The 22,506-nt window shown below is 46.6% G+C and overlaps 1 protein-coding gene across 3 annotated transcripts in view; it reads right to left on the minus strand.

Annotated features, from left to right (window-relative positions):
- The window catches only part of UBE2R2 (ubiquitin conjugating enzyme E2 R2), a 102,030-nt gene extending 80,756 nt beyond the window's left edge, over positions 1-21,274 (minus strand). Inside the window, exon 1 of one of the 3 annotated variants that reach the window (XM_045020728.1) lies at positions 21,083-21,274. In XM_045020728.1, coding sequence (XP_044876663.1) covers positions 21,083-21,163 — 81 coding nt within the window. In that variant the 5' untranslated portion in view covers positions 21,164-21,274. Of the gene's footprint in view, positions 1-15,819; positions 15,959-16,354; positions 16,597-21,082 lie in introns of those variants that run through there. The other 2 variants (XM_045020726.1, XM_045020727.1) reach the window with 2 other exon arrangements.
- Between the last annotated feature and the right edge of the window lie 1,232 nt (positions 21,275-22,506).

Below are 22,506 nucleotides of genomic sequence, written 5' to 3' on the forward strand. Positions count from 1 at the left end.
TTTGCCACATTCAGCCCAGTGGCCTGGGATTCATTAATATACACAGAAGGGGCATTACACATATTTGGTCCATCAAAATGCATGAAAGGGAAAGCTTTGGGAGCCCTTACTTTAGTGCAAGCAGCACAACAAAGAAAGAAGACAAGTTTGCTAACTACAGTCTAAGCACTAACAAGTTGACATCAAAGATCCAAATTCAACTTGCTGCAATCATAAGGCTCAAGCCTTTTTGGCTACAGTCACGACCATATGTAATAACATTTGTCTGTAGCTGGTCTGAAGTAGTGAAATTTAAGTGGAAGGAGAATTATTTTTACAGCACCCACAAGTGTGCTTTAGAGGAGAACTATCTTAAAATCATAACTGGTGGAAGACAATAATTAAGTGATCAATTTGAGATGAAGCTTTCAGCTCAGTTTGAAAATACAACAATTAACGTCTTCATATGCAACAACATTTGAACGTTCACTAGCCTTTCCATACAAGAGAAAACATTAGATTGTGTGTACAAAAGTTCAAAGGCATTTGGGTGCATCACAGGATACTTATCAAACCACTTGACACCAAGAGTGAGGGTAAGTCTACACTCAAAGCACTACACCAGTGCAGCTACGCTGCTGTAATGTTTCAGTAGAGTACACTGCCGGCATGGCTACACTTGCAGATGTAGAGCGCTTTGAGTTAAACCGGCCTTCATAGAGCACAAGTCAGGAAAGTGCTGTAGTCTGTCCACAATCACAGCACACTGGCGTGGCCACATTAGCAGCTCTTGCAACAGCCACAGAGAGCAGTGCATTGTGGTAGCTATCCCAGCATGCAAGTGGCTGCAACATGCTTTTCAAATTGGAGGGTAGGGTGGGGTGGAGTGTGACAGGGAGTGTGTTGTGGGGGGAGGGGGGTTTTGGGTGCAGTTACATCAGTACAAAGGTGCCTTATACTAGTATAACTTATTCCCACGAAGGAAGGTGAATACTGGAATAAGAACCTTTATACAGATACAACCCCTTTAGTGTGGACACAGTATTGCTGAAACTGCACCAGTAGGGTCACAGTGGTATAACCTCTCTTTATAAGAGCCCCAAGGATGTAGAAAAGAATCACATTTCAGATATTTCTATAGTGACCATATCTAAAGAAATCTGATAGTGATGTGCCTTTGGCTGTAGAAGAGTCTCCCAAAGAAATAACCCCCATTGCTTTGGAGTTTTAGAAATCAGACTAACAGAAAGTTTACAGTAGGGGACAAACCTACACCGGCACAGAAATATAGCAGGTCATTCAGTCAAAGGCCACATCTACACTAGGGAGCTTACAGCAGGAAAGAGCTCTCTCATCAACATAATAAAACCACTTCCACAAACAGCAGTAGCAACTTTCCAGGTAACACAGCGCTGTCCTCACTGGTGCTTCTGTTGGTGTAACTTATGTCACTCAGAGGGGTGAGTTTTTTCCACACCCCTGAGCAACATAAATACACTGCCACTTTTGTCGGTGTAAGTCATGGCCTAAATGGTTAGCTGGACTGCCCCACTAAATGTGTATCTTGTACAGTATTCTTATGCCATCTAACAAATAGTCTCATATTATGGAATACCAGCCTTTTTCAAAGACCTTGGTGGGACTAGGGCATAAGGAAAACCCTATATTTAAATTTTGATGAGCTCTTAAACACAGATACCCCTCTTTAATTGGACAAATTTTACTTACCTCTTGGAAGCATGCATCCACTATAATGGACTCAATTTTGTCCCCGAGAGGGGGGAAATTAAAAAAAAAATTAGGTTAACTGTTTAAGCAGTGTTTTTTTTGTTCGCTGTGTTCCAAATCACAGGTAAGATTCTAAAAGACACTGAACTATAGTTAGTACTGTAATTCAATTAGAGAGTCAGATTACCACCTCGAGACCCTGAGGAATCTGAGCTGCACCCTGCTATCTTCCTCATTGTTTATGGCAGCTGCCATAAACACCCACTATTTTCATTTTTTGTTTGTGGCACTTGTGTTGTTGTTTTTTAAGCCAGTGAATGAGCTCACACCACACACACACACAAAAAGCCTTCAGGTCAGATTTCTTAGGATCTCAAACTGTTCTGTTAAGCTAAAGTGCCAATTATATTTAACAATAGCCATGTTTTTTTTTTTAAAAAAAGCCTTGAGTGTTTGGGACTTCAAAGAGTTGTGTGCAGTTCACTTTTGGCAATACTATAGATTTGAAAGATGTAGTAGTCGTCTTGTATATTGATGTGTTTTGCTAATAAATCAAGTTACTGATAGCAGGTGCTGGGGCTAGTCTTGACTGCTCGTCTTTTAAATGGAGGTTACAGAATTCTATCACCATATAACCAGTCATCAACTCAGTGCACAGAGCAAAAAAGAAACCTCTCAGTCTACACCAGAAGGTCTCAACTGTTTTCTTTCTGAGGCCCCCTCAACATGCTATAGAAACTCCACTGCCCAGGTTTGCCACAACTGTTTTTCTGCATATAAAAGCCAGGGCCAGCATTAGGGAGTAGCAAACTGAGCAACTGCCTGGGCCTCACACCACAGGGGCCCCCGCAAAGCTACATTGGTCAGGCTTCAGCTTCAACCCTGGGCTTAAGACCCATGCGGGGGGGCTTTGGCTTTCTGCACTGGGCCCCAGAGAGTCTAACTCCGGTGCTGCTTGGCAGACCCCCTGAAGTCTGCATGTGGCCCCCCCGGGGGTACCAAACCCCTGGCTGAGAACCATCAGTCTACACAGATGTAGCTAACATTCCTCTAACATTGCTTAATTTAGCTGGTATATTAAGGCTATAAAATGAAGCACACAAGTCAGAAAATGCCACACAATCTTAACTGCCCATTTCTGTATCTGCATTTATGTATAGTTTTTAGTTACATGATCATTTGATATTATACATACATGATCAATACCTCCCTCACTACAGCTGCTGGCGTGCTGAGACCACTGTCTATCATGCTTACTTAACACTGTTTTCTTGTACTCCCAAGTTTGTATCTATCTTTTACTTGTCCTAGACTAGAGGTTCTCAACCCAGGGCCCATGTGATAACCTCAAGGCCATCCAGGTATTAATATATATTGTGTGGATGTGGCCCACATAACAGAGCCCCATGTGAGACCCACAATGGTAAATAGGATGAAAACCACGGGCAAGTTTCTGCACCATAAAGCAGCTTTTTGCGCTCAAACTGCAGATGTGTACACACTGCCAAGCCACTTCGTGCGCAGAAACTCCTCAGTTGCAGTGCTGCAAAAAACCTACCTGTGACGAAGTGGGACTGTTCTTAATGTTTCCTCTGAATACTGTGTGGGTGCCTCAGTTTCTGGCCTACACGGTCTCCTGGCAAATAATGGCCTGGGCCCTTCCCCCCTGCAAGGGGATGCTAAAGGTGTGGGAGAACAAAGAGGTCAGGTGACCTCCTGGCCCGGGAAAGGAACTCAGCAGAGAAGGAGGGGTTAGAGGGCGGTTTCAGTTTAGAGCTGGCTGGGGACGGGAAGTGAGGGCAGACGGGGTTGTCTGGCTCATTGGGCCCCAGAATGGACCTCGCTGACGGGTCCCGTTCTCTGTACCTACAAGCTCTGTTTTAGACCATGTTCCTGTCATCTAATAAACCTCTTTTACTGGCTGGCTAAGAGTCACGTCTGACTGCAAAGTGGTGGTGCATGCAGGACCTTCTGGCTTCCCCAGGACCCTGCCTGGGCGGACTTGCTGTGGGAAGCGCACGGAGGGGCATATGTTGAATGCACTAAGGTCAGACCCAGGAAGGTGAAGCCATGTGAGCTTCTTGCCCTGAAGACAGTCTGCTCCAAGGGAGAGGCGGCTCCCCAAAGTCCTGACTGCTCTGGAACTGCTCCCCACAAAGCCATCAGCCGGGGACTCCGTGACACCACCTCAACAAGAGTCGTAAGGCTATTTGCGCAGAGGCTCCAGAGCTCTGTTGCCAGTGTAGACACTTGATTGCTCTCTATGCTGTAATTGGCCTCCAGAGCTGTCCCATAATGCCTCAAGTGACTGTTCAGCTCATTGTTTTGAACTCTGCTGCCCTGGAGACATGCACCCCTCCCCTTTCAAAGCACCATTTCTGACAGCTGTTGCGTGCTGTGCTGATCTTCTCCGGGACACAAAGCAAACCATTAATGTGGAACACTCATGCTGTTGAACACAGAGGCATCGGTGCGATGGAGAGGGAGAGTTGTGCAGAGTCCAGGGAGGGAGGCAGGGACTGATGTCAAGGTTTCTCCCTCCCCCAGGACTGGTTGTTTCCTGCCACTGTCTAAACTTACAAGACAGCATACTGACACTCTCCCCCTGCCCCCATACACACAAACTCCCTGTCACTCTCCCCCCTCACACACACCCCAGTTGAAAATCAGCAGGCAATGTAGTAGGATGCCCATGGAACAATGCGATTGGGCAACCTGCATCATGTTACACTGTGCCTGGCCCCATGAGGCACTGAAAACCCTTCCCAAAGCATCCTGAGGCTAGTTGCACAGTAGGATAGCTACCACAATGCACTGCTATCTTTGCCATTGCAAGAGCTGCTAATGTGGATGTGCTCCAGCGTCATAAGGAGCACAGTGTGGACATGCAACAGTGGTTTAATTCCAGCGTTTTAATAAAAGTGGTATAACTTGTGGCGCAGAAACTTGCCAGTGTAGACATACCCTTAGACTGTAAACTCTTGGGTACAGGAATTTTTGTGTGTGTGTTTGTACTATACTTAGCACAATGGGGTCCTGGTCAATGAGAAGCATGCTAGGCACTATGCCAGGGGTAGGCAACCTATGGCACGTGTGCCAAAGGTGGCATGAAAGCTCATTTTCAGTGGCACTCACACTGCCCAGGTCCTGGCCACCGGTCCGGGGGGCTCTGCATTTTAAGTTTAATTTTAAATGAAGCTTCTTAAACATTTTAAAAACCTTATTTACTTTATACAATAGTTTAGTTATATATTATAGACTTATAGAAAGAGACCTTCTAAAAACATTAAAATGTATTACTGGCATGCGAAACCTTAAATTAGAGTGAATAAATGAAGATTCGGCACACCACTTCTGAAAGGTTGCCGACCCCTGCACTATGCTAATACAAATAAATACACAATGTATACTGTCCTCAAATGTAGTTACTAGTATAGAGTCAAGTAAATTCAAGTTTATGAATTTGTACCTCTTCAAAAAAATTGGATCTTGCAGATCTTTGCCCTTTGGGTTTCTCATTCACCAACTATTTCTCATTTATTCATGCCATCATGTGAACTACATAAGGAACAGAAAGGGTACTATGGATAGCTTTAAATGACATGGTCAGATAGAGTATCAATGTATAACAAGTGGCAGAGTTTAGTTGGCATTTCCTAGCTTTGAGTACTTCATTTCGCAACCACACAAGTGTCATTACAACGTTGGGAGATATTTATTAAGTCAAGTTTTCACATCAATCTTGATAACTCAGCCAAATTGAGACATTTCTACTAATCCCCAGAAAAGAATATCTGGTCAAATGACTAGCCACCCATGCTGAAGTTTAAAAGTGCTAGAACTTTCAAGAGAGGTCACAATTCTTCCCACTGCTGACTGTACTCAAAGATTGCGTTAACTTCCTCAATTATTTTCAGGCAGACAGTTGAAAACTTTCAGCCCAAATGGTGAAAAATTTAAGACAACTGAAGTCCCTACAGAATAGCAATGTACAGGTTACCTTAACCCTGGGACCATATCTATCAATCAGTACTTTCTCAGATTCCAACTGTATCTAGTACCAGTGGAGCTTCACTAGTACTAGAACAGCAAGAATTGAAAAAAAAAAAAATCCTGTACATAGGAACAGCCTACCTGTCACTATTCACTCTAGCTATAGCACACTGCAACACCACAAGCTTTAAAGCATTAATGATCAGCAGGCAATTCCAACCTTTCAGTAATGTACAATATTTACATCCCTTTGTTCTGACAATTCTTTGCACAATAGGATTATGACGTGATCTGTGTAGGAATCAAAAATTGAAACTGCAAGACACCGAAGTGTGGTTAGAGGGGACAGCTTTGTAGAGGACAATTTAAGGCTTCCTTATCTACTGTGCATGAAGACCAACAGCACAATTCATCCACAGCACTGTGTAATATTTTATGTTAATATTCTACCCATTAAATAATCCAACAGGCTGTAGACTGAATGGTTAAGAATTTGATCTTCTATTTGCTGAATTTTAAGCTTCCTGGAAAGTAGTCCACAATTTCTGATCTCTAAATATAGTGCTCTTTTCTACTCACTCTAAACTGTTAAGAATATTTATTCTGTCTGACTGCCCAGAATGAAGACAAACATACCCACGTATTGAACATTACACAGAACTCAAATCTAAATCACCTGAAAGAAACCAAGACCCAACAGTACATAGTTGTTACAAGAATCAAGGAAAACAATGGCTAAAAGTTACTTTGCCTACTGATTGCTCAAGACAGCCAAAGGCAAGTCACATTTTTATTTACATTTGCCAAGCCATGCTTCTTGAAAAATACCTGGTGAAATAATGAACTGCCTTAAGAAAAAGTAGTCTTTAATCTTGCACATTGCCTTTTAGGAGTACCCACTTCTATCTTCCCCCAACACAAGTCACTGAAAATTGTAATGGCTTTTGCTGTACATCAAACAGAACTTTGGACTCCCTTGTCATGATGTATTTGGCCAACATTCCCTAAAATTTCAATTAATCTGATTAACAATAAAATGTTTAGATAATGATTTCATACTTACATCACCATTAAAAACAGCTTTTACTCTGGTTCATGGTCACCTCTCAAGTCAATTGTTAACTGGAAGATCCTTTGTTCCAGGGAACATACTTGTAGATAGAAGGAATTGCTGTAAGAACTATTTGGGATCACCAGCCATAATTTGCTCTTTCAGCATTATCTGCTGAAATCTGTGAATCAGGATAGCTCCTCTACCAGGAAATTGGAGGACAGAGGGTTCAGATATTTCCCACCATTATTCTGGCTGGTTTAATACTTGGTTCCACCAAAAAAAGATTTTTTACTATGCCAGTAACAGACAGCAAGGTTTGGGCACACTATGCTAGTGGCTACTTTTAAGTGTGGAAGACCAAACATGCATGTCACAGCAACATTGTGGTCTTCCACACTGCCCTATTAATTGGTCAATGAAGAAAAGTGGTTGAGTGTCAGAGACAAAGCAGCAAGAAGTCAGCTAGCTTCAAAATCCAAGAAATTATACAAGATATTAGATGTAGTATTTCATACACGAGGCTTTTCTGGAGCACTGGAGAAAAACCAAAGCAAGGGTCACAAGCTGTTCAAAAGAGACAGACTGGAGACAAATACAGTAAGCGGTCAAAGAAAGCGTGAATGGGAGGCCTCAATCTGAATAAACGGTAAGGTTAAACTAGTAGTGGCTCAAGCTGGATGCACCAAGCCTGCAACTGATCAGAATATAAGAAGCCAACTGCTATCTAATATTAGTAAGCCAAAATCTTGAAGTGAATCAATGACTGGCAGCTTCTTTGAGAATAATATGCTAGTATAAAAGAGGTTTAAAATGAAGTGTAGATAGATATATTGGGCACTAATGCCTGTTTGATAAGAGGATAGTACAAAGGAAAGTTCAGATACTAGCTTTATCTAAGTGTTAATGAAGGAACACTGAATTCCTTGCTAGAAGAAGTTCAGTCATCAAGTGAAGTGGAAAACAAGTGTTTGAAGCTGTCACCATTGCTTGAATTTCCTTCACCATGAGTTTGTCTATTTTTCTAAATACGCATCCCCAGGCACTTTAACAGCCACACAGTATGTACTAGAAGATTTGGGTGACTTGAAGGAGACCGTGTACAAGCAATTAGATATGTTTGTTCTACCTCTTTTTGTACTACTAAATGTGACATGTCAACTCCAGATAAAAAGGTTAAAAAATTGATTCTGGAATACTTGAAAATAGATCCTGAAATCTGGAATGTTGTTAGAAAAGTTTGACTAAAGAGCAAGTTGGCAGCATCTATTAAAAGAAATATAAAACAGTTCCAGGGGTTAAACCTGCCCCCTCAATCCTCCAGCCAGGCTGTGGTTTTACAATATTTCCCTATTTTAACCATAATCTCTCTTCTCTTATAACAAAGACCCACAAAGAGGAAAAGAATTTCACTATACAGGAGAAAGCAAGAATGATTGTAACAATTTACAGGGTGAAGGATAGCTCAGTGGTTTGAGCATTAGCCTGCTAAACCCAGGGTTGTGAGTTCAATCCTTGAGGCGACCCCACTGGGGGATCTGGGGGGAAAAACAAAACAAAAAAAAACAGTACTTGGTCCTGCTAGTGAAGGCAGGGGGCTGGACTTGATGACGCTTCGGTCCCTTCCAGTTCTAGGAGATAGAAAAAAGGTATATCTCCATTCTTTCTTTCTTCAATGATTATAGTGTTGTTGTAACTGTGTTGGCCCCAAGATCTGAGAGAAACAAGGTGGGTGACAGTATCTCTTATTGGACTCTTCCTCCAACAGAAGTTGGAGAGACTTTCAAGCCTCACAAAGCTCTTCCTCAGGCCTTGAGAAGGTAACCAACGTCTCCGGGCGGAGTTCCTCTGGGCAGCGTCCGCTGGCTCCCTTGACGCCTTCGAGGAGCGGTAGGCGCTGTCCAGGGTTCTCAGCTCGGTGTCCCCGTCAGGCTCCCTTCTTATGACCCTTTGACCACACTCCTGTCCCTGTTCTTTTATTAGTTGTCCCCCGCTATTAGTGGGTTTCTGAGTCCTGTAGATCCTCCCCTTAGGCTGGGGGGGAGATCCATCAGCATGGGGCGGGCTTCTGCCCGCCCCGTTTCCCGGAAACCCAATAGATACCAGAAGCGGTCTTATCTAAATACAAGGCAGGACAGACTGTTAAGTATCAGTGCTTCAATCATGTTGTAGACCATGAATGAAGTGGGCAATTAACACTTGTGCAGTTCTATAACAGGATGCATTACAAATTGTTGTAATGAGCCATAAAACCCACATCTCTGCTAAGTTCATGATTTTTAATGTCAAGCAGAGTTATGAATTTGAGTTTACAGACTCATTTTGAAGGTGGTGTGCAGGTTTCCTTTGAGGACAAAGACTGAAAGGCCGGATATGGAGTGATCGCTTTGTCAAAAGTGTTTGCTTATGGGCCAGATAGGGTGTGTTGGTCCTATTTTTCTGAGTGAGTTCATTCCACAGTGTAGCGATTCTCTGATTTCACCCACATAGTAGTAGTTGGGACATTTGCTGCACAGGATGAGGTATACCACATGTTGTGATAGGCATATTTAGGACCCAGGGATACTGAAAGTTATTGTGCAAAGTACTGATCATAGTAGCAATGGAAATGGATGGGTGATGATTTGTGTAAACAACAACACAACTTCACCAAATACACAAACCCACAATAAAGTGAAGGATTAGAGAAAAATTTTAAAGGTATTAACCTTAAATTGTTACAAATAACTTATTACCATATTCAGAGCTCTATGCAATTCTGCCCCATTTTGTTTGTCAAGCTTCACGTCACCCTGCTCCCTCCACTCCACAGCCATGTCTTTGACCACCCGTCAGCTTCACAAGATTATGTCTCTTGTATGCATGGCAGGACCTCTTAGCTCATCTACAAGGCCACTACTCTGTCCACATTTAAGCCCCTCTTCAACTTCCACTTGTCATGCTTTCTATAGAGAATCTAGCTGACTTGTATAAGAACCATCTCTATTTACTGTGCCCTTCCTTAGCCTCTATCCACATGCCTATACTTAAACTGTGAGCTCCTCCAGGCAGGAACCATCCCATCTTGAATGACTGGAGAAACATCTAGGACATCATATCAAATATATAACTTTGCAGACAAGTGTGATTTTTAAATCAACTGTGTCCCTTTAAATTTAAAAATGTGCTCTTCTACTAAATATATTAGTCTATTAGTTGCTATGTACTATTTTTAATGCCTGTGCTACCCACTGTTTCTATTAACATGATGAAAGTCACACCCTTTACATAAGCAATTTTGACTAGTGTGACTGAATTCGGGTTCATCTGACTCTGCTTCTGGATGCATCTTATCAACTTCCCAAATGTTTTTATCCCAAGGATTATATACATTCCCTTTTCTGGTTTGCCCTACCCCAATGCTGTCATGTTAATCATCCCTCATCAGGGACATTACTTATATACCCAGTTTTAACTACTGCCCACAAGCCTGTTTTATACAGAAACACTGTTCAAAACAAAAAAACAAGCTTATATAACTTAGCAGAAAGTTACACCCACATCTTCTTAGGCTTCCTATATTACCTTGTTCCCAGTTTTGGGGAGGATTAAAGGGAGACATGTGTCTGATACTCTTCTCAAAACCCCAAATCCCATCTCCTCATATGCCTCTCTGATTCTCTCCAGTCCAACCCACATAGCCAGTCACACCTTGGACCAGATCTTCAGATTAGATGCCAATATCAAGATGACCACAATCCAGACACTGTCTTCTGGACAGACCATCATCTCATTAAAGCAGTTGTCAAGAGTTTTCCCAGCTCCCAGAATCAGTGAAAGACCCATGACCCTGATTCAATAAAAGGCAAACTGCACTGAATTCCAAAGCATGCCAATGGACAACAGCACTCCACCCACAAGGCAAGGAGTTAATCTGGTGAACCTTGACCATCCACACACACACCCAGCTCCTCTTCACCCACAACAGATCTCCTTGGGGTTTTTTTATACCTTGTAATAGAAAGAGAAGGTCAGAAACTTAAGCACTGATGGTGAAAAAACAGACTTGAAAGATTTTCTCCAAGCTTGTATTGTGGCTATATTGCAGGGTAGGAGAACCTTCCTATCAGCCTCCAATGAGGCTGCCAAATCCCACCCTAAGGAGCTGTCCAGGATGGCAAACCCCTTCATCAATCCTGACAGGCCACATCAGAACATAGTACCAAGCACTGCAAAGGACTAGTATCCTACTTGATGGAAAAGAATATGCACTTGCAGGAATGCTTCTCAAACATGGGTCTACTCCCCCTGTACCAGCCAAATAAGAGCCCACATGAATTCCTGGAGTCTAGTACACTCATTCAAGAATTACTGGATACCTTAGAGGCATTTCAACCCAAGACCTCTTCTCAGCTTGTGAAAGAGAGAAGACCAACCAGTGCCGCTTATAATCCTGAATGAGGAACTGGTATTTCAGAAGGAATCATCCTTTCCTCCAACAGACAATAGTATAACCAGCACAGAAGAAATCCACCCGGTTACATTTGTTCTAGGCAACTACTACCCAGTATCAAAACTTCCATTCCTGAACAAGCTGCTAAAACACCCATATGTGGGCAACACTTAATTTATACCAGCTTAACTAGGGCCCTACCAATTTCAGGGCCATGAAAAACATGTCACAGACTGTGAAATAAGCCCTTCCCTGTGAAATCTGACGTCCCCAGGAGCATCCCAGGTAAGGGGGCTCCTAGCTCTGGTGAGGCAGGGGAGGGACAGGACTTGTCCATCTCCTGCACAGCTACTGGGGGAGAAGGGGGAGAGATAAGAGATCCCACCATCACCTCCGGGAATCTGCTGCAGCTGAAAGACGCTCTGCAATTGCCACCTTCAGAGTCCAGCTCTGAAGGCAGCACAAGAGTGAGTGGCAATCCCATGACCTCCCCATAACAGGCTTGCAACACCCCCCACACAATCTCCTTTTGGCTTGGGACCCCCACTGGTTACAACAGGGTGAAATTTCAGATTTAAACATTTTCAAATCCCATGGCTGTGAAATTGACCATAATGGACAGTGAATTTGGTAGGGCTCTAAGCATAACTATACCAGTATAAGTCCCAGTGTAGATGCACTTACAGTGCCATGAAAGTGTTTTGCGGATATAACTTACGTGTTTTGGGGAACTGGTACAAGCTACGTTACCAGCAGCACTTGTGTCAGTATAAGCTACATCTACACTACAAGGGTTTACCAGCAAGTTATACAAGTATAGCTATCCCAGCTAAAACTTTCCTAGTGTAACAAGACTCTATCCAAAGGCCTAATACAAGTTTATCTAACTGAAGTGAACATTGCACAATCTGGATTCAGGCCAGGGTACAGGATGGAAACTGATTTTGTGGCAGTGATAGATTATCTCTTGCTATCAGAGGATGGAGACATCCATCCTCCTCCTACTGGACCTCTTTGCTCCAGTCAACACTGTTAACATTAAGATACTTCTGCACTGCCTGGGAGAACTGACAGAGATCCTATACTCTAAAAAGGTTTAAATCCTTCCTGGAGGGAAACACTAAAAAAAGAGTAGTGGTAAGCTGCATCTCTGCCACTAGACCCATCACTTGTGGAGGTCTCATAAGGAGCATCTCTTTGCTCTTATTTAAAGAGATCTATATGCAGCCACTAGGTGAACTGACAAGATAACATGCTCTCATGTCAATGATACGTAGATGACCATTCTAGCTACCCTTTACCACTCTGACCATACCACTCATCAAGATAGCCCAATGTTTGGACAGGATCAGCTGGTAAATAAACAGCTACTTGAAGCTGAATCCAAACAAGGTGGACATTATGTTGGTGGGCAGAGGAAAGCACTCTGAGGAGTGCAACCAAGGGAGACTACTCCATAGCTGCAAAGGTGCACGCACACCTGGTGAATCCAGCAGTAGTTTAGACTGCTCCTGGATTCTTTGCCAACAATAAGATCTCACATAGCATCAATGAATAATACTTTTAATACCTCCAGTTGGCCAAGAGATTCGGCTACTACAGAACACTGTGCCTAGTCTCCTCAGCAACACAGGTTGCCACAAGTATATCAAGTCTCCATTCCTCTCTCTATGCTAGCATCCCATAGAGCACAGTTAAGTCCAAGGCCCCAGTCCCTATCTTCAAGGCACTCAGTGGCCTGGGCCCAGCATATCTGAACAATTGCCAAAGCTCCAGGATGACAACCTTTGTCAGTAACTCCATTCCTGAGGTACAATGGAATTTGCGTACAGTAATGGTAAAGCCAACTTGTGCAGGAGATGGTCAAGCTCTCTCGGGAATTCCCGCAAGAAGCGAGGTATATCACAAACCTCACCACCTTTTGCTCCAACTGCAAGGTGCACTTCTTTGACCTGCCTTCTCAAACAAAGAGCTATGTGTATATTTAAAAGAAATGTGCCCCCCGCCCCCCCCCCCCCCCCCCCCCCAAAAAAATCCTGACAAAACAAGGAACATTTACACAGCACATACAAGTCTTCCCCTAGGGAGAAAAGGAGAGAGAACAAATCACATGTGACAATGTTAGTCAAATTACTTTCTGCACTACTGGAAAACATTCTGATACTATAGTAATGAGAGTGGAATAAATCTATATATAGAAGTATAGAAATAAAATATTTTTTTAAATATAGCACCCCAGACCTGTATAATAGGTCAGTTGTGCCAAACGTAACACAAATCTCTCCCCAGGAAAAGCTACAGCAGATACAGTACAGCAAGGGGAAGAGCATCAGAGCCATAATCATTCACTGCTTTACTTTACTACAAGTCAACTGTGGCCTCCTAGCCGAAACCTAAACTTAAAAGTATTCTTCGGAAATGCACTTATCAGCTTGTTCAAGCATTTTAAAGCCCAAAGACAAATGCAGGACCCAGCAAGTAACTAAACACATACAAAATACTTGAGACCCACCCTCCCTGTTTTATTAGTGTTACTCACCAATTCCAAAGTATAGGTATGAAAGATTAACCCCACCTTATATGATGCAAAGCTGACCCAGTTACTAGCCCAAAACTGGGGCTGCTTCCTAAGTAGTAATGGCGGTAAGGCTAAAAATACAAACATAACACTGCCATGACTAAGTCAACCATACTCATTACAAAAGGAAAGCAACTTGTGCCAAAGTATTCTCTTCTTTCAAAACAATGAGGCTAAACGAAAGGTGACTCAGATTTATTCAGAAAGCTACAGGCTGTTAATATTTTGGTTTCCCAAAAGAAAGTACCAACACTCTGACCCAGAGACACAATAAGTCAGTGAAGGTGCAAAGAACCGGATGTAAACATGTTCAAGTTTTTCTTCAACTTGCTAGGAGTCAAAGGACACCAGCTAGTGGGCATAAAATGGAGCAGACTGGAGTCACTCTTAGACAGGGGGAATCCCATGGAAATAAGTTACAGCAGGTGATGCCATATCAGAGGCCACTGACACTGCAAAATTCTGGCAGGCCACATTTGACCAATGGGGTACCATCTGCAGCAGCCAACCCTCAAATATGCTATTTGTAACAAATAGAAGATTAACTACTTCCCCATACCTTCATCAGGGCAGTTTTCTTCTAACATCCCCAATGTCTCCACATTTTTGGAGCCCGCTCCCCTTAGTTCCTTTCTCATAAGTCAAAGGACTTGTTTAGTCACAAGAGGAGAAATAATAGATATGCAGTTTTCTGGAAAGACAGGAAGATCAAAAGAGGAACTGAAAGCATTTCTCTGCCTTCTGCACTGAAGCAGATTTATAGCCCTTTTAGCCCCTCTTCCAAGTTTGGGATGGAGGAGGGATGCACTGCGAGGTAACAGGTAAATCAAACACTGGATGACCCGAGGCATTCCTGCAGCAGGGAGAACCTTTAGCATGAAGTATCCATCCTGATAAAGGGTGCTGTTGAAAGAAGTTAAGAGTTGGGGGGGGCGCGCGGGGGGAGGAGAAGAGACACCAAGGTCAACCCATTACTGTGAAACAGTCACATTCATACATGTTTTCACCCAGGGACAGCTTGGGGGGAAGGGATGGGAGAATGCCATAGGGGTTATCATGAAGTAGCTGTCTTTCTATATGGTGTTGGCACAGATACATTACTTGTAAAGGGGATGAAGGGATGCTCGCAGTAGAACCATCAGGAGAAAGAATGGCCCCCATTCTAAACAGAGGGCAGAACCCTCATACTGAAGCAGCCCTCTTGTATACAGAATGTTAAACCACCATTGCCAGTGTAGGAGATGACAGACCACTCTGGGTTCTTCAAGTTAAAGTAGACTCCTTATACAAGTATAGGGGAGCTGAAAGATATAGGGGAATCACTGGGGACAACAGAAGCCCCTAGATCCTTTATCTTGAAGGGATCCCCTGTGCAGAGTGTTGGGGCACCTCAACAACCTGGGGATGAGTGATATCACCTACTTTGAAATACCCTTCCACAGGGACTGGAAAGGCCTCCCCACAGGCTATTCTTAGGCAGAGGGTGGTGTTCCCCATTACAAAGGTTATGGGGATTCAATTATGGGGTCCCTTATTCTGAATTAAGATGCAGAGTTCTGGAGTCCCAGGGATGGAGGTTCTCTATCCTGAAGAGGACTCCTTCATACAGGCTGAAAAGCAACCAGTGGATGGGGGCCCTCACCTTGAAGTAGCTTCCCTCATGGAGTACAGTACTTCAAACTGGAACACTGGGGGGCCCAGAAGGAGGGGATAATTAATTCTGAGAGTGAGTGGGGGAGAGAGCCCTTATTTTGATGCACACCCCCACATACAGGATGGTGGGGGCAGCAGATGCCTTGTCTTGAAGCAACTCACCCATACACCTGCAGCCCATCCCCCCCACTCCCCTCCCAGAGAGAGGCAAGGAACCTGAGCCCATACCTTACCTTGAAGGACCACCATACACGGAGATGATGGGTCTACTCAGAGGGGCACAGGGAATCCTGAGGGTGGTGTCAGGGGGCCCTAAAGCTGCCCCCTATACAGGGTGGAGGAGGAGTCCACTCCAAGAGTTATGGGAGACCCAAGCACAAGTGTCAAGACCCATGCATTCCTTACCTTGAAGCAACCCTCCCCCACAATAGAGGAGATCGGAGGAAGTGGGGTCTCCTTATCTTGAAGTAGCAGAAGGGTTTGGGGGTCCATTACACTTGAAGCAGCAGCAGCACCACCACCACCACAGAGGTGTTTGGGAGTACATGGGCCCCTCACCTCACAGCACCCCCCCGACCCCCACACCCAGAGGGGGGCCCCCCTCACCTCACAGCACCCCCCAACCCCCACACCCAGAGGGGGGCCCCCCTCACCTCACAGCACCCCCCACCCCCACACCCAGAGGGGGGCCCCCCCTCACCTCACAGCACCCCCCACCCCCACACCCGGGGGGGCCCCCCTCACCTCACAGCACCCCCCCCACACCCCGTGTGCCCCCCCTCACCTCACAGCACCCCCCGACCCCCACACACAGAGGGGGCCCCCCCTCACCTCACAGCACCCCCCCACCCCCGCACACAGAGGGGGGGCCCCCCCTCACCTCACAGCACCGCCCCCCCCCCACAGGGGCTGAGCGCGCGCGGCGGCGGCGGGCCCTTACCTTGAAGTAGCCGCCCTCGTAGAGGGTGTTGGGGGGCCCGAAGATCGCCACCTCCCAGTTGTAGAGGTCGGACTCGTCCACCAGGGTGATGCGGAAGCCCTCCACCGGCTCCTCCTGCAGCGACTTCAGCTCCAGCATCAGCGCCTTCTGCGAGCTGCTCACCTGCTGCTGGGCCATGGCGCGGCGCCGAGCGGGCCGGGGCGCCCCCCGCCCCGGGGCCCCCGCCTGCCTGCCCGCCCGCCCGCCTCCCTCCGCCGGGGCCTGGGCGCCGCGCTCCGCCCGCGCCCTCGGGCTGCGGGGGCGGCTCGGCTCCGCTGCCTCGGGGCCTCCGGCCCAGCTCCCCGCCCGCTCTCTCGCTCGCTCGCGCCCGGCTCCGGACCCCCCTTCGGCCACCGCCGCCACTTCCTTTTGTGACGGCGCCGCTCGCCGCTGACCTCAGCGCGCCGTTCCGCGCCGGGCCCCGCCCCCTCGCTACGCCCCGCCCCCTGCCCGCCGAAGCCCCGCCCCCTGCCCGCCATTCTTCTCGCCCCATCCCCCACCACCCCCACATAGCTAGCTCCCCCCACGCTGCCCCGCCCCCTCTCAAAGAACCAGGCCCTTCCCCCTCGGTCTCCCCTGGCTGGAGCCCTAGTGATTTGCTGGGGGCAGAAGTGAACACCCCGGCCATCCCACCCGGTCTCTGAGGGTCACCCTGCTGGCTGCCGTCCTGTACGGCCCTGGGGCAGCCCCCCCAGGTCACCCCGCCTGCAGGGCTCATGGCTCCCGCCCACCGTGGCGTGCATGGCTTGGACCTGGCACCATCATTCCCCCACCCTAGGGAAGTGGTTTCCCTCTTTTTATGGTGCTTGTATGAGCAGCCGGCTTCATCACTTGCAGGGTAACAGTTACCTTGGCCTGGGGCTTCGGGGACATTTGGCCCAGTCTCTATGGCCTTGTCGGCCCAGGGGATTCTCTTGGTCAAAGCCAGAGGTAACATTAAGAGAGTGGGCAATGCTGTGGGCCACCGTTTGGAAACCGCTGGCCTGGACTGATCCAGCGATCTACTGGTGTTTTCCCTGCTCACAGCCATCAGTATAGCTGCATCAGCGCAACCCCTAGAGTAGGCAGGAAAAGCTGCTGTTTGCAGCAATGAAACTTAATGACTGCTTGGCACCAGGGTAAAGGTTATGAGTGCAAATAATGTTTTGTGTGTCGCCACTAGCAGTGTGCACAGGTGCAGCTATACTGGTGGCTATAATTGGCAGAAATTCCCATCTGCCTAGCAGAGGTTCCCAAACTGTGGTCCACCATGTTACCAACTCTCATGATTTTGTCATGAGTCTTTCAGTAATTAGTGATTTTCTTAAAGCCCCAGCTGCAGGAGGTATGGCAATATATGAGAATCTCAGCTTTCATTTGAAAAAGAAAATAAGCTTTAGCCTTCATGGTTGCAGAGAAAACTTGAAAATGTGACCCGACTGCATCCTAAAAGCTAAAACAAACAGAAGGCAACAAAAACTAACCCCAAAATATATTGTATGTGTTTGGGGCCAGGGGCGGCTCTACCTTTTTGGCCGCCCCAAGCAGTCATGCGCAGGAGACGCCCCGGAGCCCCGGGAGCAGCGGACCTCCCGCGGGCATGACTGCAGAGGGTCCGCTGGTCGCGCGGCTCGGCTGGACCTCCCGCAGCTGCGGACGGTTCGCAGGTCCGGCGGCTCCGCTTGAGCTGCCGCAGTCATGCCTGCGGGAGGTCCAGCCGAGCGACCAGCGAACCGTCCGCAGTCATGCCTGCGGGAAGTCCACTGGAGCCGCGGGACGAGCGCCCCCTCCGCAGTCATGCCTGCGGCAGGTCCGGTCGTCCCGGGGCTCCGGTGGACCTCCCGCAGGCATGACTGCGGCAGGTCCGCCGGCCCAGCCTGCCGCCCCCCGGGGAAAGGGCCGCCCCACACGCGTGCTTGCCGCGCTGGGGTCTGGAGCCGGCCCTGTTTGGGGCCTGAGTCATGATTTTTTTCAGAGAGACCAGGTGGATGAGGTAATACCTTTTATTGGACTTACTTCTGTTGGTGAGAGAGACAAAGCTTTCAAGCTACACACAGCTCTTCTTCGGGTAGCTCAAAAGCTTGTTGCTTTCACCAACACAAGTTGGTCCGATAAAATATATTTACTCATCCACCTTGTCTCTCTAATATTCTGGGACCAACATGGCTACAACCCACCACTCCATATGTGATTTTTTGGTAAACATTTAGGGTTGGCAATACTGGCTCCCACATGCAACTAGTGGTCTGAAGAACATATGCTGGTGGTCCAAAGAAATCTGCCTCTCCTCCTTGTTCCAACTAGATAAAACAAAACTGGGGCTGATGGTGGGGAAGGGTAGTCCTTTGGGGAGTCTGGATTATAGATGGATTCTTAAATCTTTGGCACTCAGGACCAGATTCTCTTCAATAGTCATCTGAGGATGGATGAGATGGCTGAAGAGAGTGGCCACATTTTACTATTTTTATTTATGTTTTGTATTATCATAGCACCAAGGAGCCCTAATCATAGACCAGGATACATTGTAGCAGGTGCTGTACAAGCAGAATAAAAACAGGATCCAGACCTTAAGGAGCTGACAGTCTAAGTATAAAACAAGAGACAACAGATGGATACAAATAGACGGGGGAGTACAAAGAAACAATGAGAACATATTGGTCAGCATGACAGACAGTGGTCGTCGCAGCCCACCAACAGCCTAATTGTTGTTAAGATTTTTGAAGGCCTCATAGCAAAGGAGCATTTTGAGAAGGGATTTGAAGCTGGTAGCTTTGTGAATGTTCATGGGAAGCACCACCCACGTATTCTCTCTTGCTGCCTAGCAAACACAAAGCTTGTTTAAAAATGTAACGACTGAGTGACGGAGGCTGGTGTCATGGGCCGATCGGAGGTGATCATGGACAGCTTGATAGTGAATGAGAGATGATAGGTAGAATGGGGATTGTCCATGAAAGGCCTGGAAAGTGAAGACAAGCAGTTGATGTTTTATGCCATAGAGAAGTGGGAGCCAGTGGAGGGATTCAAAGAGGGGTGAGAGGGTCCAAGCGACGGGTTAGAAAAATGAGCTTTGCAACAGCATTCTGTATGGATGTGAGGGAGGCAAGACTGCCTTTGTCAAGGCCAGAGAGAAGGATGTTGCAGTGATAAGACACAAGATGATGAGAGCTTGTATGAGATTTTTAGCAGTGTGGCTGGATAAGGTACGTTGTATCTTAAGGATGTTATGCAGGAAGAATCAGAAAGATTTAGATATAGCCAAGGGTGTGCACAAGGTGGGCAAGTAGGGTTACCCCCTCCCCCTCGCAATAATCAACCACAGAACTGCAGCCTCGGGGCCATGGTGGAGAGAGTGAGCTCCTTCAGCCCTCTGGGAAACTGACAGTTCCTCCAGAACCAGGACTGCGAGCGGGGGAGCCAATGGATCATCGTTAGAGAGAAGGTTGTGGAATTTGTGTTTGCAGATGAGATTAGCCAGAGATACAGCCTAGCAGGAGAAGAGGACCAAGGACAGAGGCCTGTTGAACTCCCACAGAAAAGCTGGCAGACAGGAATATGGCGGTCCAGGGTGGAAGGTTGGCTATGAAGGTTTGGGTCCCTCGATCCCTGTGGTAGTGGGCAGAAGAGAAGACGACAGGAAAAGATTAGGGGCCAGGTTCATCCCTGAACCATCACTAATGCAGGTAGAGGCACTGAGAGCAGGCAGTTTGTGATTTCCCTATTCATCTGCTGCTGCAGGGGCTAATTCCCAACCTGGCTTCTGCAGCAGTGGGGAATCAGTAGAAACTGAATCACTCCAGCCACACCTTCTTCCACCACTGATCCACCCCCTCCTCTCCCATGTCCCAAACAGCCCCCTGCACACAGGGTGTTTTTTGCAGGGCTGACATTGGTGCCCAGCCTCAAAGGAGTGGGGGAGGGGGGGACCTGCAGCTGCTTTGAGGTTCTCAAATGTCCAATTTGTGGGACCGCCTCACATGTCACGCTCATAATCCTCCACAAGCTGCCATCTCACCCACCAAAAATGGTGCCTCATCAAAACCGTGTGCTTGTAGTGGGCTACTACAGTTGTTCCTTTGAGCTAGAGAACATGAGAAACACAAAAACTTCTACAGTGACTGGCAAACATAAGAGCATCTTCGCACCACACAGAATCCCTCAGGAGTCAGTATCAGACACGGGTTCCCCTATACAATCCAGTAAAATTCCAACATGGCATGGGATCCCCTGTTCAACCGTTAATGAGCTGTCATATATGATTTTGCCTTCCATGGATCAGCCGTTAAAGCAAAAAGTTGTCATTCTAGCTAACGTTTAAGCCTAAACAGGTCCATTCAGGGACAGCGTTAGACTCGCTGGAGCCCCAGGCAGGAAGCCAAAGCCCGAGCCCTGCCACGCGGGGTTGAAGTGGAAGCCTGAGGGATTCAGCCCTGGGTGGCAGGGCTCAGGCTTCAGCTTCAGCCTCAGGTGGTAGGGCTTGGGCTTGGGCTTGGGCTTTCTGCCCTGGGCCCCAGTGAGTCTAACGCTGGTCCTGCAGAAGCCCAAGCCCCACCACCAGGGGCTGAAGCTGAAGCCTGAGCAACTTAGCTTTGCTGGGCCGCCTGTGGCATGTGGCCTCATGGAACTGCCCTGCTTGCCACCCTGTAATACTGGCCCTGGGTCCATTATTGTTACCTCCTAAACACGAGGCCTATACCCCAATGAGATCCATACCTGTATTGTATTAGCACTGTGAATAAGTGAGATCAAAGTCTGGTGGAAATCGCAGTTGGAGCTAGTATCCAAGTCTCCCATGTCCTTGAATGAATTCTCTGCTGTTGAGCTAAAGGAGCAGCTGCAGGAGGACAAGTAACAGGAATGCCTGTTACATTTCACTCAGGCTTCCCTGCATAGCCTTCCTCTAGGCCACCACAAAACTTGAGTTCCTACTCAGAGGCTGACAGACAAGCCCCTTCCCTGATCACAAGTTAATGGGTGTGAGTCTTTTCTCTCTGACACCAGTGCAACTGCAGTGGAATTCTTCCTGATGAGAGCAATCATACTCAGGTGCAACATTTTCTGAACCATTTAAAGTCCCTGATATACTTGCTCATGCACCTAATTCCTGAACATAGTTACTGATGGGATTAAATTTGGGGTCACTGTCTTCCAAAGCATTTGCTCTGCCATTGACATGAAAGTGTTTGCAGTAGTAAGAGTCTTTCTTTAATCCAATTCTCAAACTCTTCATCCTCAGAGCCAGTGGCAGCCATCAAGTGCACACATACCCATAAACTGTCAGCGTGGTCTCCCTGCAGTGCCTCTGACAGATACTATATATTCTGCAGCGATTAGACTGGACATTGAGGTGATGATAGATATTTTTGCTGATAAGCGTTCAGTTCCACATTATTACTTCTTTATTTTTCAAATACATCCTTGGCCTCTCAATATAATACATAGGTGCCCTGGACATAATATTCAATCCCTCAGGGTCCAAAGCAATTGGGAATACATTGTACTAGAACATGTATGATCTGCACTGGGTTCTGAAGCAGTCCCAACTTGCAGTCTATTTGTCTCTATGTAGGTTCTTATACTGTCCTCATCACTGTAATATCTGAGGACCTAGGCCAAGGCTGGAAGTATTGCAGAACCAGGGCCCTCAGAAAGAGAGAGTGCTTCACATCTATCTATAGTGATCCCATCTGATGTAGTGAAAGAGCAATGATCACTGATGCTATGATGACTGCTACCTTCTAATTGCCATTCCCAGCTGTTATTCCACCCAAATCTAACTGTTCCATTTAAACTGTTACTCCTAACTGCCCCAGTCTAATTTATTCTCCACTGTGATTTCCAACTGCCCAAGTCTATATATAAAAAAAGAGAGAGAGATACCTATCTTGTAGAGCTGGAAGGTCATTGAGTCCAGCCCCCTGCCTTTACTAACAGGACCAAGTACTGATTTTGCCCCAGATCCTTAAGTGGTTCCCTCAAGGATTGAGCTCACAACCTTATAGGTTTAACAGGCCAATATACAAACCACTGAGCTATCCCTCCCCTTGTCCTTTTCCAACTGCCATTCCCAATGGTCAGATCCTAATTCCCATTCACAACTGTTATTCCCAAAGGTCTAGTCCACGAGGCCATGTTGC

This window comes from Mauremys mutica, chromosome 6 (genome assembly GCF_020497125.1).
Source record: "Mauremys mutica isolate MM-2020 ecotype Southern chromosome 6, ASM2049712v1, whole genome shotgun sequence".
NCBI classification, from domain to species: domain Eukaryota; kingdom Metazoa; phylum Chordata; order Testudines; family Geoemydidae; genus Mauremys; species Mauremys mutica.